We start from the raw sequence: 17,821 nt of genomic DNA on the forward strand, positions 1-17,821 counted from the left end.
GGCGTTCTCTATCTCACTCTCATCTTATTCCCTATCTGTCTAACTCTTATCATTAGAATGGATATGAATTCTGGCATCATAGTTATTCTTTGCATGTTTGAAAGTTTGAATGTTAAAACATATTTGAAAAAATGCAGATTTCCCTTTCTAGCTGTCAATAGATTATTATTAGGCTTCTCATAACGCTCACAACGTGTATCACCTTCAGCCAGTGGAAGACTAAATCTATATTCTTCCACAACGCCGTTGCCAGTAATGTGTTTCTGTAATGGCCGTCACATGCCGTTGTATCCTTGTGATTAATAACAAATCCTTTGATATTCTCCGACGGCTGCTTACTGCCCCGTAGCTCCTTAATGGCCATAAAGAATTTTTACAATCCAGTCGCTATCTTTTCTCTCTGATGCAAATTCACAAGCACACTGATAAAGGGACATGAGCAGACTTTATTGGAGCAACGTTTAGGCTCTGCTATTGAGCCTTTATCAAGCTGTACCCCCTTTAGTGTACCCTTTTGGCATATTCCCAATTCCATTCCAGCAGATGCTGTGTGTGTACTTGTTGGGCCAGTAAATTAGAACAAGTACCAAGTTACTAAATAAGGAAGCCATTCTGTGTTAGAAACATGGATCTTCATCACATATTCTAATTTCAGATTCTTTTAATTTAATTTTATTAATACTTGGTCGACCTTTTTCTTTTACCGTCCCAGCATGAAACTTAAGGGTAAGGTCGATTAATAAAATGTCTCTAGAAGAAAACTAACGTTGTGTATATATTATTTTTAGCACTTCACAATTGATTTTTATAGATCCTCCCCACCCCTTTCTTAATCCACTTGCTATCTCATTTACCACCCCACCTTACTGAAAAGTTAGGTATATTCTAGATCAGGGGTAAGCAACCTTTTAGCAGCACTGGGCCGAAATAAGATTGTGATGTCCCGTAGCGTACCAGTCCTATTTTTTTAAATTGAAATGTGCATGATGCTGTATTCTGCTTTGGTTATTTATACTGTAGCTGCTTTTTATCGTTGTATTTGTGCGTTTATGAGCTATTATATTGCATATGTGTAGTTGAGTAGTTTCATTGTGTGTGTGGATGGATATGTCACATTGTGTATTTGGTAGTGTGTGTATGTGTTGGGCTGTTTGGAGTATTGCATGTGAGAGGCTGCATGTGGGGTAGTGTGCACCTATGTGGATTGTTGGTGATGTTGAGTTTGTGGGGATTGTGTCTATGTTTGTGTGTAGGCTGTTCGTATTATTTGTATGAGGGGAGGGTTATTCTGCATGTCTGTGTATATCTAGCAGTGTGGGTGGCTTCCCTGGGTCCAGTGGGGACCAGGCTGGCCAGGTACAGGTCAAGGACAGGAGCTGCAATAGCAACTGCAGGCTGCTCTACTCCTGTGTGGATTCCCAATCACAGGTGCTGGGAGGAAGTGATCTGAGATCACTTCCTCTGCGTGTTGCAATGCATAAATTGAGGATTGTCCTTCATCACCTTTTCGTATTAGCATATATCTGAAGTTTCACTGGGACTCCTGATAGGCCAGAGCCTGTTTGGCTCTAGCAGCCTTGAGTGCCGTGCAAAGACACCTCGAGTACCATGCATGGCACACGTGCCATAGGTTGTCTACCCCTGTTCTAGATGTACTGTCTAATGTCTGGGGTTTGTTAGTCTTTTTTAGTATTCATTCTCAACTGTTGCAAAGGAACTGAATGTATGCTGTCTCGTTTTATAATTATTTTAATTAAGCCCAGTTTTATTTGCAGTTTCATATTTCATCTGGGTGTTCGTCCAGACTTTCTTAGGCTGTGAAAGAGTTATGGAATTGCTGGGATAATAACACAGCTGTCACAAGCAGTCACATAAAATAAAGAGTTAGTACTTTTACGTCAGGGAATGGGCAGACTAGAAGGACTGTGTGGCTGTCAGCTGTCAATCAGCATCAGCCCTCAATCTATATTGGTTCATGACAAAACTTCCAGAATTCTCTGTATCATTTAACCCCTTAAGGACACATGACGTGTGTGACACGTCATGATTCCCTTTTATTCCAGATGTTTGGTCCTTAAGGGGTTAATGATGGATATGACCATTACTAGCAACGCCAAGCACTGTAAGGGTAAATGCCCAAATAAATAATGCTTTTTACACATATGTAGTTTGATGTAAAGAATTCCATAATAATAATAATAAGACTGGGATTTCAAGATCCTTCGACCATCGCGAATGTCTTCAATAAAATCAAATACATAAATACCAAAGGAAGTGAGCTCAGCATGAAACCAGACATAATAAAACATAAACAAAAAAAATTCCAGCCGAATCGAAAGAAATCCTAAGCATTCATAGGTGCTAATGTGTGTAATATACTTGGCAATTGATATGGCAAAGGTTGGAGTTCCAATCAGCGTTTGCCACCACGTTTTTTCCATTTCCCGTCTATGGCGGATTCTGCCATTTATTGGGATCTTCCTTCCTTTCAAGTGCCTCTGTTTTGTACTGTGTTTGACATTACTTTAGTGATGCAGACCCTGACAGGTGAAGCTTCCAGGAGCTGAGTATGACCCAATTCTAGATGTAAAAAGAGAAAAAAAGTGAACTTTGGGTGAATAGATTTGTCTTCTCCACCCCTCCCCAGTACTTCCATGAACACAAGGGTAGGGAAAACAAAAAAAAGACGGGATAGGGGGACCTGGTCAAACCCACACATTTTCCAAGTTAGAGATGGTCTGTCCATGGGAGCCAAGTGGTCTGAAATTAATTTGACATATCATAAAGCATGGCTGTCAATGCTTCAAGGATTTGTATTTCCTCTGCTTTACCAATACATTGCCCGAACGTTGGCGTGCATTGCCATAAGCAGGGAGCCGAGACTGCTATATTCAGAGCATGTGTAGTAACATTCGTATTGGTTGGCGTGGGTTATCCGCATCAAGTAAGGCTTGTAATGCTGTGTGACGTCTTGGGCACTCCCACCTTTAAAACATAATTTTTTATTTTTTTTTTCATTTTTGGTGCCTTTACTTTGTCGGGCATCTGCTTGCATTACATCTGTCTAACTAAAAGTAGTTAAAAACAAGAAAGTAGATCAGCAGTCGCCATTTTGCGCACTACGGCATGACAGTACTTCATGGCAAGACAAATGTCCCTTACTCACTTAGTATTCGGTTTCCACGTAGACAGCGAAATAAATTACTCGAGTGTGGGATCAGTCAACATCTGTATGTATTCACTTTTTTTTCTGTTTTGTCTGTTTCTGTTTTAACGTTCACAATGAAATAGTTTGACCTTCCAAATTATCAGTTGGTCTGAGATGTAAGATGAATGTTGCAAACGTCTTATTCCACATTTGTCGCCACGTTTTTTCTCAGAGGCTTGTTCACTAAACTAAGAATTGTTGGTAAAGTTAAAGTGAATTAAAAATTTAGGGAAAAAGAGCTGAACTGGACATTTTTGTCCAAGGTAACCATGGCTCCAGCTTGGCTACTTTGGCCTTAAGTTAGAAATTTACTGTGAAATCCGGACAATTCTCACTTTAGCGGATAAACCTGTAAAAGTAAAGTTTGAGTTTTAGGCCAGAATAGCAAAATCGAATATATATATAATGAGAGTTTTTTAATGTAATAGACGACATTTTCTACATAGTAGCCTATGGCGTCAAAAGCAGATGTTTGGGCCATAGGCTTTGGGTCTAATAAAGCCCGGGTTTGCTCATTACTCTCTGATCTTTATATGTTTTGCATTTTCTCTGGACATTTCTTGTATTCTTCTGTTTTACAACCATTCAAAGCTACGGGTAGAGCGTGGTCTCTGACGTCATTACCATGGTTTCCTGATGAGTGAATACTGATACTTGATTGTACCCAGAGTGTCCAATAATATGCTCATGCACAAAATTTTCCCAAAGTACTTTCTTAAGTTATTTTTCTTGTCACAAATTTGCCATTTAAATGGCGTATTCGATACCAATCTCTGTGACCCTTGTCGACTGTTAATTGGCTTTTGTGTGTGTGTGTTTTTTTGTTTTTTTTTAAGAAGTTGGCTAACAACCAGTAGAGTTGGCAATATGCCCCTTTTGATCAGTCTTTCTCTAAAACTCCACACAAAAAAAAATGGTGGGGGGTGAGGGGGGCGGTTTCAGAGGATCACCTATTGTTCATTTTGCACATTCCACTACTTTATAATCAATACGTACATGTAACAGTCTTTGTTGGTATTTTGCACCGTATAGTACAGGAAAATACGCTGCAGCGTGTAATATAAAAAAATAAATAAATAAATAAATAAAGCGATATTATCCCCATGATATGCTTCTGTTCATATTAATAGTGGAATTATGAAAGCAGATTGTGTGGTAACACCTACTGATCTCAGCGTGTGTTAGTGCGTTATCTCTATGCTGGTTACGCTTCCGTCATCTGATCTGTGAGATATTTGCCTGTGGCAAAGAAACAAATAGAAGGGGCATGATCAGTATAAAATGAGAATATGATATGTTAAAATTCTGCAAAGCATCCATTACCACGCGCTCTGATGTAGTAAAATATATTTTTAGATGTAACAGTTCTAGCAATATTTAGTTCTAGATTCAAACTGTGAATGTTTGTGCTTCTTGCATGTAAATTATTCTGTTTATATGTTTCACTTAAGACATTTCCTCTCTTCATACAGAATCGGGGTCGCCTTGCTGAAAAAAGGACCATCCCGCTCCCACCTAGCCGGATCCCCAAAAAGGAACCCTGCTCCGTATTCTCCCCGGGGGACGACAGTCATAAAGGAAATGTAGAACACCCATCTGTAAAGCTGGAAGAGGACCTACACATCAGTATCATGAAAAGAAGGTACGTGTCTTGACGAGACGCTCCGTTTAACAAGCTCCCAGTGCCTGGGGGTAGCGACTTTGAACAGCCGTCATGTGTGGGCCCTTTTTGGCTGATCCCTCCCTTTCACGCTGGCAACACTTTCATGGAAACAGGATCTGTGCGTGCCTCTTCAACAGCACCTGCTACTTTCAGTGAATCCGTCCCAGCCAGCAGCAGGCAGGGAGAGAGGGAGCAGTGCTATAATTTAAGGGTGAACTCATGGGATCTAATGTGGGATCTTAACCCTTTGATATCACACTCCGAACAGAAAATTCTCTAGTGTGCAGTTGTAGATCATTAGACTGAGAGACCCTGTCTGAAAAGCTGTACCTATCCCGGAAACCCCTGCTGTCTTATTCCTTTGGAATTACAACGCTAAGAGTACACGCAGATTTAAGCAGTGTTTCAACCATTTAAAGCAGAAAAAAAATGGAAAACACTTGCACAAGTTTAAGGAAGGCACGGGTCTCATTAATTGGGAAGTATCACAGGCTACATTGTGTATATCTAAGCAGAATTGCAGTGACACCTTGGGGAAATTAGCTAATTCTTTCACAGGAAGCTATGGGAGGCCAGAGTCTGACCGAGAGATATCTGCTGTTTTTAGTAAATATCGCAGTGGTAGATAAGAACCCTGGGAAACTTGCAGGTTCGGAGTGATGTGGTAATGCACGCCTTTTATTAAATATTTTTTATTATTTTTGCATTGTAACAGCACTGAAAATAGAAAAATAAAATGCCCTTTTTTTTTCTTGTAGTAGATTTGTTATTTAAGTTTAAAAGACAATCCTCAAAAGCAGATCTGTCATGTAAAAAAAATAAACCTTTACAATAATCGGTAGCAAACATGCCCTCTAAAAGGCAAAATCAATAGCAAAATCTGACACTTTACAATAATCAGTGGCAGAACCAAGCACTTAAGAGAACTTTACAATAATCAATAGCAGAACCTGTCATCGTGAAGGATTTTACAATAATCAGTAGCAGATCCTGACGTCTACACGTATTTTACAATAATCAATAGAAAAACTTGTCAACAAGAAATGCCTTTTCTGTAATATGACATTTGAAGTGATATAATAATTATTTCTGGGCAAGGTTTGAACATGCACAGTAACGGGGTGGTGTTCTTTTTCTTAAAGATATATTTAGTCATCTGTGTGATCCATTCAGATAAGTAGGTGGAACAGCACTTTTTAACCCCTCAGTGACAAGGGATTTGGCAAATCCCTTTGTTTCATGTCCTTCTAGACATTTTAAAATCCATGGGGGCTAATGCCAAATTATTTTAAGGGATGGTTAATAGAAGATTTTCTGAAATAATACACTCCCCAACCCCACATTTCTAAAGCACTTAGGTATATTTATATAACACTCTGGGTGCTAAAGTGGAATGGGTGATTGTATGGAGCTGATTGAAGATTGAATGGACTTTGAATATTCCCGTCTGACAATTTGTTGCATTCATCCTCGGCTACAAAGGACGCTTAGCTGTAGATTATGGTTGGAATTCTCAGTACTTGATTCAGTTACTTGTGTAGCAGTGTAGTTGCTGCCTCTGGGGTTGAATGTTTGGCAACAGGTCTTGGAAAGGCAGCTAAGACCACACATGGAGGTGACTAAGATATAGATTGTGCCTACCGGATATACGATCACTTTCAACTCCAAACCTTCAGAATCTTTAGCAAGCATGGTATGGGAGCTAATAGCTAATTCAGTTGTTAGAATTCCCTGTGCGCAAAGCATGGTTCCTAAACTATATTCTTTTATTTAGAAAGTGATTACCAGAAAGAATATGTTAAGATTTCTCTATTTTGTATGTTTAAAGGAGCACTATAGTGCCAGGAAAACAAACTTGTTTTCCTGGCACTATAGGGTCATTCAGTCCCCCGCACCCTCAGGGCCCCCCTCCCACTGGGCTGAAGGGGTTAAACCCCTTCAGCCTCTTATCTTTCTCCAGCGCCGGGCTCCCTCTGTGCTGGGAAACTCTCCACCCCCTGCCAACTTCAGATCCGAATGCGCATGCGCGGCAAGAGCCACTCGCGCATTTAAACCGCCCATAGGAAAGCATTACTCAATGCTTTCCTATCGACGTCCTGCGTCTTCTCACTGTGATTGTCACAGTGAGAATCGCGGAAGCGCCTCTAGCGGCTGTCAGTGAGACAGCCAATAGAGGCTGTATTAACCCTCAGTGAAACATAGCAGTTTCTCTGAAAGTGCTATGTTTTAAGCTGCAGGGTTAAAACTAGAGGGACCTGGCACCATTGAGCTGAAGTGTTCTGGGTGCCTATAATGATTCTTTACATTTAAACTGTTGCATGTCATTTTTTGCACAACCTGATAGCCAACTAAAAGTTAGCTACAGATAGTACTTTTTTTTTTCCTTTTTTGCATCACTTGCAACAAATGACTATTATTATTATTTTATTATTTATATAGCGCTGTATGACTGCTATATCACTGTGCTAAAATAATTCCTATTTGAGAATATATTTAATCAGTTATGACATTTGCCAACACCTCTCTGATTAGTAACTAAATAATAATACCAAATGCAAAAAGTGACTGTTAACATTAAATTCTTTTTGAACTTTGTCAGTATATGCATTCTTAGTTTTTATTGTAATCTCCTTTGGGAATTGTTCTTTCGTCACTCCTAAAAGTAGAAAATGACAACAACATTAAGCTCATAGGTTTGTGATCGCTGTACAACACAGAGATTCTATCATGTGATAATGGATTTATTATAAGTCCCCATGAATGTTTACTATCCACAAAGGTAGAGACTTCTGTAGCTAAATTAGCCCAAACAGGCATGTGGCAGTGCAGGGTGCAGGATGCAAGACACAAAATATGGGGGACAGCACACATAGATAATTGACAGCTCGCCGACTTCATTGAGCTGTTTGCATTGCTTGTCCTTTTAACCCCTTAAGGCCCAAACTTCTGGAATAAAAGGGAATCATGACATGTCACACATGTCATGTGTACTTAAGGGGTTAATGGAGCTTGCAACATGGAAACCAAATACCTCTGATAGAACGTTCCATTGGGTTACATGTTCATTACTCCATTTTTAGAATCTACAGTTTTTATATCTCCCCCAATGTTCCCTGATTTATGTTCAGTGCTTTGCTGCAGGACCCAACATTAGACGTCTTTCTTCTTCAGTCCTGTGGCTATGGATATGAATATTTTCGTGTTTTTTTAACATACGTGTACATTGATCTGCACAGCCTGCTTTGATTTTTAACACTACTGCTTTGCCACAGTCAGCCTGGCATTGGTATGCTTTGGGTTGCAAATCTCTTAATGGAATTCTGAAGATCGCCGTAATTTAGACACTGCCTGGCTTACGCTCCAGCCTGGTTTTAGGCCAGTGTGTGTCACCTGATCTCTCGTACAGCCAGACAGAACAGATGGACTTTACTAGAGCCTGGTACACATCTGTTCCCGTCCTTTTAACCTTTAGTTTTCATCTCTGTCTCTTCCACACCCTTCTCTAATATGATCCGCCTGGGTTGAAGCTTTAAGTGTCTGAGCTGCCACTTTATTGCCTCTTGAAAATAAAGGAGACAGGGAAATATCTAAACCAATTACAGGAACCTGGCCCGGCTGTTCTTGGCAATTCAGCCCGTGTACATTAGTAGCACCTATAATTCGGATTCATTTATTCCTTCAAGCTTTCATTGTTAACATCTAACAGAATTCCGGCTAATACAAAACTGATCTAGAATGTTCATATCTCCAGGTTCCAGCCCTAGTGATTCGTCCATCTATATAGATACATATTGTATATTAATTACCAAAAAGAAACATTATTTACTCGCTTTGCTCGTTTCTGTGCACTCTAATTCAAAATGACAAAACGTGACAATGGACATTCGTACATAACAGAAAGAAAATCACTTATTTAAGTCACTGCAGTTTTTTGGGAGGGGGTTTCAATCCTTAAAATAGCCTCCTGGTACATCATACAGATGAAATAATTGGTTTCCCATTGGCAACAAAACTTTCCATATTGCAGGACAGCAGTTTTTATGTGCAGTCCAGCTGCAGGAATGAATGGAATATTTACAGAAAGTTATACTGGATCTGGAACCCTTAATTGAAACCTTAATTATTTCCTTTAAAAATGACACTACACTGCACTCACTAAATCGAGCGGTTAGAACACCTGTAAGGTTTTAGCGTGCATTAAAGAGTACGTGATGATGGTGATACTCATAAAAATGACATTCTAAAGGCTGTAATTATGTAAGAAAATATAGACATAAAACACGTACCGAAACTGTACGAATGTTTGTGCATGTAATAAATGTGCCCTTTTTATATAAATAATGCACATAATGTTCAGTTGTCATCCCCCTCCCTCCCAACAAATACAGTAGGTTTTCGTAAAATCCCATTTCAGGATCCCACATACCTATAGTCTACGTTACAAACTATTCTGGAGATAGGAAGTTGTGTCTACAGAGTTCAGTCACCATGGAAACCACCAGAATGTTTACTTCACTTTTAGAATTCTCCAAAATGTCTTATTACTCCGAAGCTCACCGTGTGGTTTTTATCCAGTTATGACCCCAATGTAATATTTGTGGCTAAGCTTCTTAAATGATTTCATAATTTCAGAAATGCTTTTTGAAATATTTTTTTTTCAAAACCTTTAAATATCAAAACTGTAGCATATATAAAAAATATGTCAAATGATAAATTATGAAATCATTTTAAAGGTCAATGCAAAAACATTACATCGGGGTCTATATCAGAAATTCAAAAGTCACAATCCGGAAGTTACAGAGGGAGATAGTAATATGAACGAGAGGGAGACAGACTGAATCTAGGTAGACAGAAAGTAAAAATAAAATCATATTAGAACCCAAAAATGAGCCTTCTTAAGCCTAGACTCTGTCCTTTTTTTATCCTAGACTTTCAATATTACAGAGCTGGCTGGAAACTCTCGAGACAGTGGCCAAGTCTGACCATCTGCAGCGAGCTTCTGACAACTGTTATTGGTTTTTGCAATTGTCTCTGGCGTCAGTGAGCTTTCCTATTTCAGTCCATTATCATTGCAATACCTACCCATCTCCACTTACACACACACACACAAATACTTACACACACACAGTGAACACCACAAGAAGCCCCGTTTAACGGAACAGGTCCGTAGAGGGTATGTTTGGACTCTGGTGGAGATATTGCTGATACTATAGGTCACTGAAAGGGAACTATACAAAACTGTAAAAGTGTATATTTCATAGCAAAACAAATAAAGTGTTTTGTGTGTTAATACGCATATGGTGGATGAATGATAATGAGCAATTATTAAAGAAAGTGATGGGTGATTGTGGCTTTGTTGAAATTTTCTAATACTGGAGCATGTTTTTCTGTTTTCATACATGCAAAACTTGCATTTGTGATAGGTTCTCAGTATGTGATGAGTTTTTTTTTTGTTTGTTTTCTCTTCATCTGCCTTATGGAATACATAGGGAAAAAAAAATCTTGCACGACCAAGTAAACGTAGTCACCGATTTTGCTATATTATTATTTTCTGAAGCTACAAATGGATATAATGACTTGCATTAAGGTCACCCAGTGCTGGTACAAGGGCATGATTTGGGCTCTCCCCCGTATCCAAGCAACTAAACGAATTCAGCACTATTTAGCTGTATCATTGGTAGTTCCGTCTGCTGGTTCTAGGAGAGTCTGTGGCAGGTACAAAACCATTTCCTAACGCAGCACCTACTATCTGTTCTCCTTAAAACTTTGACTTCTTAGAATCACATCTTATTCATTTCAGAGAAGAAATCATCTCCACACATCATGCCCCCATGACCCATTTCTGGAATAAAGCCCATAACAAAAATAGCATGTGCCATGACTGCGTGTCTACGGTACTGACATTCAGCAGTGCGTGCACAGAGACATGAGTGTGTCTTACAGATGGGGTGAAAAGGTTATTACATACCAAAGCCCGGAACAAAATTTATATTAACACTCTGCAGTAAGCTGCTTAAAGTAACAGTATAGAGTTAAGAACACAAACATGTATTCCTAATGCTATAATGCCCCTGTCCCTAGCTCTATACATCCTCCTCCGCATGCCTTAAAATTGGCTAAATCTAAAGTTTTACGTTACGTTTACCAGCGCTAAAGCCCAGTTCAGTCCTCCATCTCCAATGGTATGGTTCAATACAATGCTCCTTATAGAGTAGCATTGGGAAACTGATACACATGCACAGTTAGTTGGTGCATATCCATATTATTTTCAATGCCTTCCAATGGGCTTCCATGCCACATGACGTCAGTACCATGGTAGTGCCTCTTGTGGCTGGCTGTATGACAGCCACAAGAGATGAGTTTAACCCTACAATGTAAACATTATAGTTTCAGTTACAGTGTGCAGTGTTTTATATTGCAAGGTTAAAAAGAAAGCACCACTGCACCCAGGCTACTTCAGTGAGATGAAGGGGACTGGGTGACTATAATGACCCTTTAATTCTGTTCACACAGTTAATCATTTTCAGCAAGAGTGACCAAAAAGTGAAGTGGGTTAGTGTAATGGTAGGTGAAGCTTCATAGTAGCTTTTGTTCTATAACTGTTAAGGGTCTACCTTTTGTCCATCCCTGCTTTACAGACTGCCCCATATAGGTTTTATATTGCAATCTATTTTTTGTATATTATAGTTCCATAGACATGTGTATTTCTTTTTTTAATTCCTAAAGACTGAACAGTCTAATACATTCTCATTTTTATTCTTTTTTTTTTTTTTTTAAATGTTTTTCTATAAATGTTTGTTTGTTTTTTGGCACTGACTTTGTTTCCGCCCGCAGACTGATGGGTTGGAGAGCTACCATTGCTCAGGAAGGGCTGCCAGATCCTAGGGTTACTGTCTGTGAAGTGCAAAAAACCATCGGTGCTTCTATTCGTGTTAAACCGGGTTCTCATGAGAATCTAAATCAATTGGAAACTGGAGGATAAGAGTTACAGACTATATTGCTACACACATCTAGACACATACATGTACATGACTGTAGATACAACAGGATCTATTAATCTTTGGTTCTCTGTGGCTTGTGGAATGTTTCAATGCTTTTAATGTATAATGTATAAAGTATACTTTTAACTAGTATGGCCATTTTAGATCTCCTCATAGACAGGCCCAGGCTACGCAAACAATGTTTCTGCGTGTGGCTGGTATGATAGTTATTGACTTGCTCCTGGGATATCTACAGATTTATTTTCTTTGTTTCTCTTCGTTATCACATTTGATGACCATCACGGAGACTGCATAACCTCCTGTGTAACATTGTATAATTAAATTAAACCGTATGAAATGTGCTTTCGCATTGACGTTGCACTAACACAGGAATGTTTGTGTCGGAAAATGATTGTCTGTAGTCCCTGTTTTTCCTCGTCCATTAACAATGTTCACAGGTCTTCATAGCTCTTGTCATGTCTATTCGCTAAACAAATCTATAGAGAAACATAGATTCACTCTGAGGTGGGCCACCAAACCAGTTCCTAGCCAGCCTTAAGTCAATGTGATCTGGCTTTAGCTATTTCTCAAAGCCAGATTTATCATGTATATATCACGCATGCAAAGAAGTGTGTTGCATGTGAAGCGCACACTGGATTGACGCCAGACTTAACTCCTACAGTTCAACACAGAGCTTAAAAAAATCCATGTTCGCTAAATGCATAAATATGTCTATAAAAAAATTAATTACCAGCCCATTCTATTTGGGAAAGTCACATTTTATTTATTACTTTATTTGCAGGAAAAGGTACACAGGTTGTCACACAAATAAACATGTTTGGAAGAAATACAATCAAACTTCCATTCCTCGACATCTTATCAATCCAATTTCTCTTTGATGAGTAGCATGCATTATCTTTAGCTAGCTACACTGGGGTAGAGCAGAATCTGTTGGATCCTGGCATCTCGTTTAAGTTAAAGATCAGAAATGGGATTCTTGATGTAAATCTTTTCTCTCAACTGTGATAAAACCCATTTGCCCGACCAGTGTGCAGTGTTCTAGTCTGTTCTGTTCCATACAGAAAAAGTGCCAATTGCATTTCTCCAACAAGCGGGGCAAGCACACCGTGTGCCTGTCCTATCACTATATATAGAGCAGTGGTTTCCCAGCTTTACCAACGTGAGGAAATTGATCGATGGAACCTGACGCTGCCTTGCTGCAATGCAATTTTATTCTTTTCACATCCATCCGTATCTTTCCCGAGGGATAGATTATTCTTTTGAGCCCACCTGGAGTTGTGTTACCATTAATCTTTGGCTGCAAAGAAAAGAAAACCCACACATAGGTTGTAAATCCTGTTTCTAAGCATATTCATATTTTCCCGAAAGATCAAGTAGTTGTAACCTTTCACTGTAGAAGATTTGTCAGTTTAAAACAGTTGCAACTTACTTCTCTGCATTTTGGAATCGTCTGTGTGCCATTCCACATTCTACGTCCTGGAGCGTTTTATACACGATAACCTGTAAAAATTACTGAAAAACAAAATCGATTACTTTAAAGTTCTTGATTTTTATTTTTTTTAAATATTGAGTTGATTTCACCGTAGTGATTTATTGTTCTACATTGGAAATTTGCTCCTAACAACATTTAGACGGCCTCCAGTTTGAATATTAATGAGCTGCTCTAGACTACCGACAAATCTTAGAACTTCTGCAAAGTCAGGAAGTCCCCAGGTTTGGAAAATCCCATGTCTGCGGACACAGCCACGCAGGCTAAACTAAAGGGCTTCTCTTTGGCCATTTAGTTGTGAAGTTTCCCTCTAGCTGGTGTGATGCTAAAGTTTTGCCTTCATTATAGATATACGTAGTCATAGGATTGATGTTTCAATAGCAGCTTTAATTCTTACTGGTTACTACCTGTTATTAACATCGTAAATCTGCTAGAAACATATCGTCAAGATATCTTTTTTTCTGTGTGAGTGATTACAATTTTCTTGAAGATGTAGAAAAAAATCCACTGCCAGGGGCCTGGGTTGAGAAGCTGTTTGTTTAGCCTTTCACACAAGTTAAATTCCCCACTAATGAAGCGTTTATCCCACTATGGCTGCCAGCTGCTTATCACATGTCAGCGTTCTTTGTTTTGTTTTCCCATTCAAGTGAGAAAAAAAGGTACGAAGGGTTTTTCGGAAGCTGCTCCTCGCGTGCGTTTCAAAACCTGCTGAAATCGTGTTCGGGATGTATTGGTCATACCAGGATCCAGAACAGGTTTCTTGAGCCAAAATTCAATATTTCCCTTCTCACCAAATAGCTATAACAAGTTCTGTGAACTATTGAAGAGTTTTTTTTTGTGGGGGAGGGAGGATGACGACTTTTTTTAAAATTTGCATCAAGGCTTTATCACCTGCATTGGGATTCCATGCCTGCCACGTCTTCCTGAAACATAGAAACATAGAAACATAGAATGTGACGGCAGATAAGAACCATTCGGCCCATCTAGTCTGCCCAGTTTTCTAAATACTTTCACACTCATCAGTTCTTTATGCTTCACTGAACACTCATCAGTTCTTTATGCTTCGAGTTGGCACATTAACTTGTTAACCTTTAATATATAGTGCTTATATGCAGAATAAAGATTGGTTAATGGACCCCTTTGGGATTCATTTTGTGACGGTGAATTATGTCCGGGTAATCAGGGGGTTTATTTACACACTGACTTTACTCCGTACAAGCTCCCTTGTCCTCTTGTAAGGTTGTGCATTTTATGAAGCAGCACAAAAGAAATCTTGTTAACATGTTCTTTACATACGTAATTGGGGTTCACTAAAGTATGAATTGTCAAAAAAAGGTGAATTTTTACATTTTAGGCCAAAAATCTCAATTTTGGAAATATTCTCCATCTATGTTTTCATTTTGACTATTTTGGTCTAAACTGAGAGTCACTTAAGTTCCTGATAATTCACACTTAACAATTCAAACAACCCTGTATGTCAACATGACCCATGACGTGATGAAGGTAGCATTGTATCACTACAGAGTACTCCTGTTTAAGCCGAACGTGAGGTAGCCATTATAGTAATAGCTGTGTGTGTGTCAGAAGAATGTGCAAGGAATGGTTAATTCCTACAGCAGGGCTGCTTCTACCAAAGTACATAAAATAACATTTGTGTTTGCTTTGGTTTAGTTTTTATTTTTTGCAAACAGCCCATTGTGTGAACATGTCTTCCTTTCACACCCCAAGTCACATTTTGAGTGGTTGTTAGCTTACTCTAGGGATGGTCATAGTAGGCCAATAACCTGATTTGATTATTTAGGACACGATATACCAGTACTTATTTTTTTGTTTTACTTTATCTCTCCCCGTCCCTCTTGACTAGTGTCTCTGACTGCCTCTCTGCTAACGCCAGATGCGACTAAGGTGCTGGTCCATTCCACTGTCCTTTCTCCCCTTGACCACTGTAATCCGCTTCTCAGTGGTCTTACGTGCTCCCAACTTGCACCGTTACAGTCCATAATGAACACGGCGGCGAGGCTCATCTTCCTGTCTGCCCGCACCTCCCGCGCCTCACCCTTCTGCCAGTCCCTACATTGGCTTCCACTTCTTCATAAAAGCGTATCAATTAAACTGTTAATCGCTCCCGACTGATTCCTCTCTTGCAACTGTCCTTAGTCTAATACTATCCTTACCTTTTTGTGTCATTTTACCCCACTCCCTCTAGCATGTAAGCTCATTGAGCAGGGCCCTCAACCCCTCTGTTCCTGTGTGTCCAACTTGTCTGGTTACAACTACATGTTTGTTCGTCCACCAACTGTAAAGCACTGCGGAATTTGTTGGTGCTATATAAATAATAACATAATAATTAACTTGTTTTACTAGTACCTAAAAATAAATTACAAAACTTGGTTTATCTGGAAATCAACAAAGCAACACTAACAGGGTTATGTACTAAAATTAATTCAAAGCAAATTTTAAACTTCAAAAAATTCTCTATGTCCGCTTTCACTTCAGATTGGTTACTATGGCATTAAATTGAAAATTCACTTAAACCTTGTAATAATTAAATGGAGGAAATGAATGCCTTTTGAATCTATCACTTTATATTCATGTTCCTGGGACTTATAGGGTTAACTGTAACCTTGTATCTGCATGTCATATAGCTGCACTCTTCTTGTACCATAATGGCGCCTCTTATCTGGATGCAAGTAAACAGGAGGGAAACCACTTAACCACCTTAAGAAGAGGAAGTGGATGAGGCCACTGTCAGATGCTGTGGCATTCTATTAACAAATGTCATAGCATTTCCTGAGTACAAATGCTAACAATTCATTCATCCTTAAATATGTCGCCAAACCTCCCATTCCGTGCAGTCATGTGGAGCGCTTATTGTGTTTCTTTATACGGGGAATATAGTCACCCCTGTAATACCATCTTAACCTTTTAATTGTATTATTATGATTTCTAATATTTTGACTGTATATATTGGGTTATTCATATGTTAGGACTGTTTTGAAAATGCATCATAAATTGCTGTCAGGGTTATTTACCAAAGTGAACTAGAAAACTGGAAAACCCATTTTCCAAGTCAGTTAAGCAATCATTTTTTTCTAGCTTGTCCTTCACTTTGAAATCTCCACAATTTTCACTTTGGTGAATGACCCTGTTTATGTAAGGTTTGCGTATCCAGAGCCTCACGGCTGTTTTGGGCCTACAGTTCACAGATTTCTGGGAACTGTAGTTCTACAATTGCTGGTGGTTAACGGGAGGACAGGTAGTGCTCTATCTTCGATCTAGAAGCGTTATGTTTGTTGCTGGCGTCCTACCAGCGAGCGCTGTGCTTAATGCAAGCCTTGGGTACATGTGAATTGATTCCTCTGTTTATTTATCAACAGGATACGGGCGCACTGGGACTTAAACATCTCCTTTCAAGACACCTCTTGCAGGTACCAGACTTTTTTAACCCCATTTTCTGTGTTCTGCCATTGGCATTCAGCAGGGCTGATGAATCTAAAAACTGTCAGTTTTGGAAAGAAAAGTTGACAAAGTTAACACATGCAATGTAAACCACAGCTGCCATATAACATATCCTGCAGTATGCAACCATAATAAGTAGTTATGGTACCCAATCACACTGCATGCCCAGATGCATATGGTGATAAGTATTCTTCCCCTCTATGTTGACCAATGCATATACCCCCCTCCCCTGTGCTGTTTGAGTTGTGGTTATATGGTCCCTTATATGTGTAACATAATGCACGGTGGTAATGTGTGTAGGTGTGCGATTGCTGTTTACCTCTGTGGTCTTGATTTTGTAAATGTTCTAGCCATACGATGTAAGAGGTAAAAAAAAAAAGTATTGCTTTACCATATCTTTCACTCCCTGTTTGTATGGGATGAAGACATTTTTTTCTAAAGCGATACATTAATGAGTTTCTTTTAGATATGTGTATTGCCTTGTGACACTTGCGTGCTGGTTGTATGCTGCACAAATGTTTGTTCTATGGACAAAAAAAGAGTAAAATACATTTTACGTCAGGAGGTTATCTTGGTTTTGCAGTATGCTTCCTCTATAGTCACAGAACAATTACTAGATTTGTCTGAAGTTCTATTTGGTTTCTGGGTGACTTGACCAACATTATCGACCATGACTTGACCAACATTAGGTGCAAGTGAGCCATATGTTTCTATGTATTTTATTTAGTGCTCACTGCTATTACCTATTATTATTTTTTATTATTATTGCCATTTATATAGCGCCAACAGATTCCGTAGCTACAAGTATTTGTCTATACCTGAAGACACATGTTTGGGGTACATTTGTATATGCAGCTCATTTCAATGCCTGGAGATCCCTTCACAATTCATATCAATGTTTTACCAGAGGAATTAAGTATATGACATGAGCAGTAGTATATAGGAATGTATACAAAGAAGAGATAAAATAATTACAAATCAGCACATATTGCAAGTCAGCA

At 39.0% G+C, this 17,821-nt stretch overlaps 1 protein-coding gene across 6 annotated transcripts in view; it reads left to right on the plus strand.

The window, feature by feature from the left end:
• The window catches only part of SAMD11 (sterile alpha motif domain containing 11), a 159,137-nt gene that overhangs the window by 70,000 nt on the left and 71,316 nt on the right, over positions 1 to 17,821 (plus strand). For all 6 annotated transcript variants that reach the window (XM_063436917.1, XM_063436913.1, XM_063436914.1 and 3 more), the window contains exons 3-4: positions 4,681 to 4,850; positions 16,739 to 16,789. In XM_063436917.1, the coding sequence (XP_063292987.1) occupies positions 4,681 to 4,850; positions 16,739 to 16,789 (221 nt within the window). The remainder of the gene's footprint in view (positions 1 to 4,680; positions 4,851 to 16,738; positions 16,790 to 17,821) is intronic.

The sequence above is a fragment of the Pelobates fuscus genome, chromosome 11 (assembly GCF_036172605.1).
Source record: "Pelobates fuscus isolate aPelFus1 chromosome 11, aPelFus1.pri, whole genome shotgun sequence".
Classification (NCBI taxonomy): domain Eukaryota; kingdom Metazoa; phylum Chordata; class Amphibia; order Anura; family Pelobatidae; genus Pelobates; species Pelobates fuscus.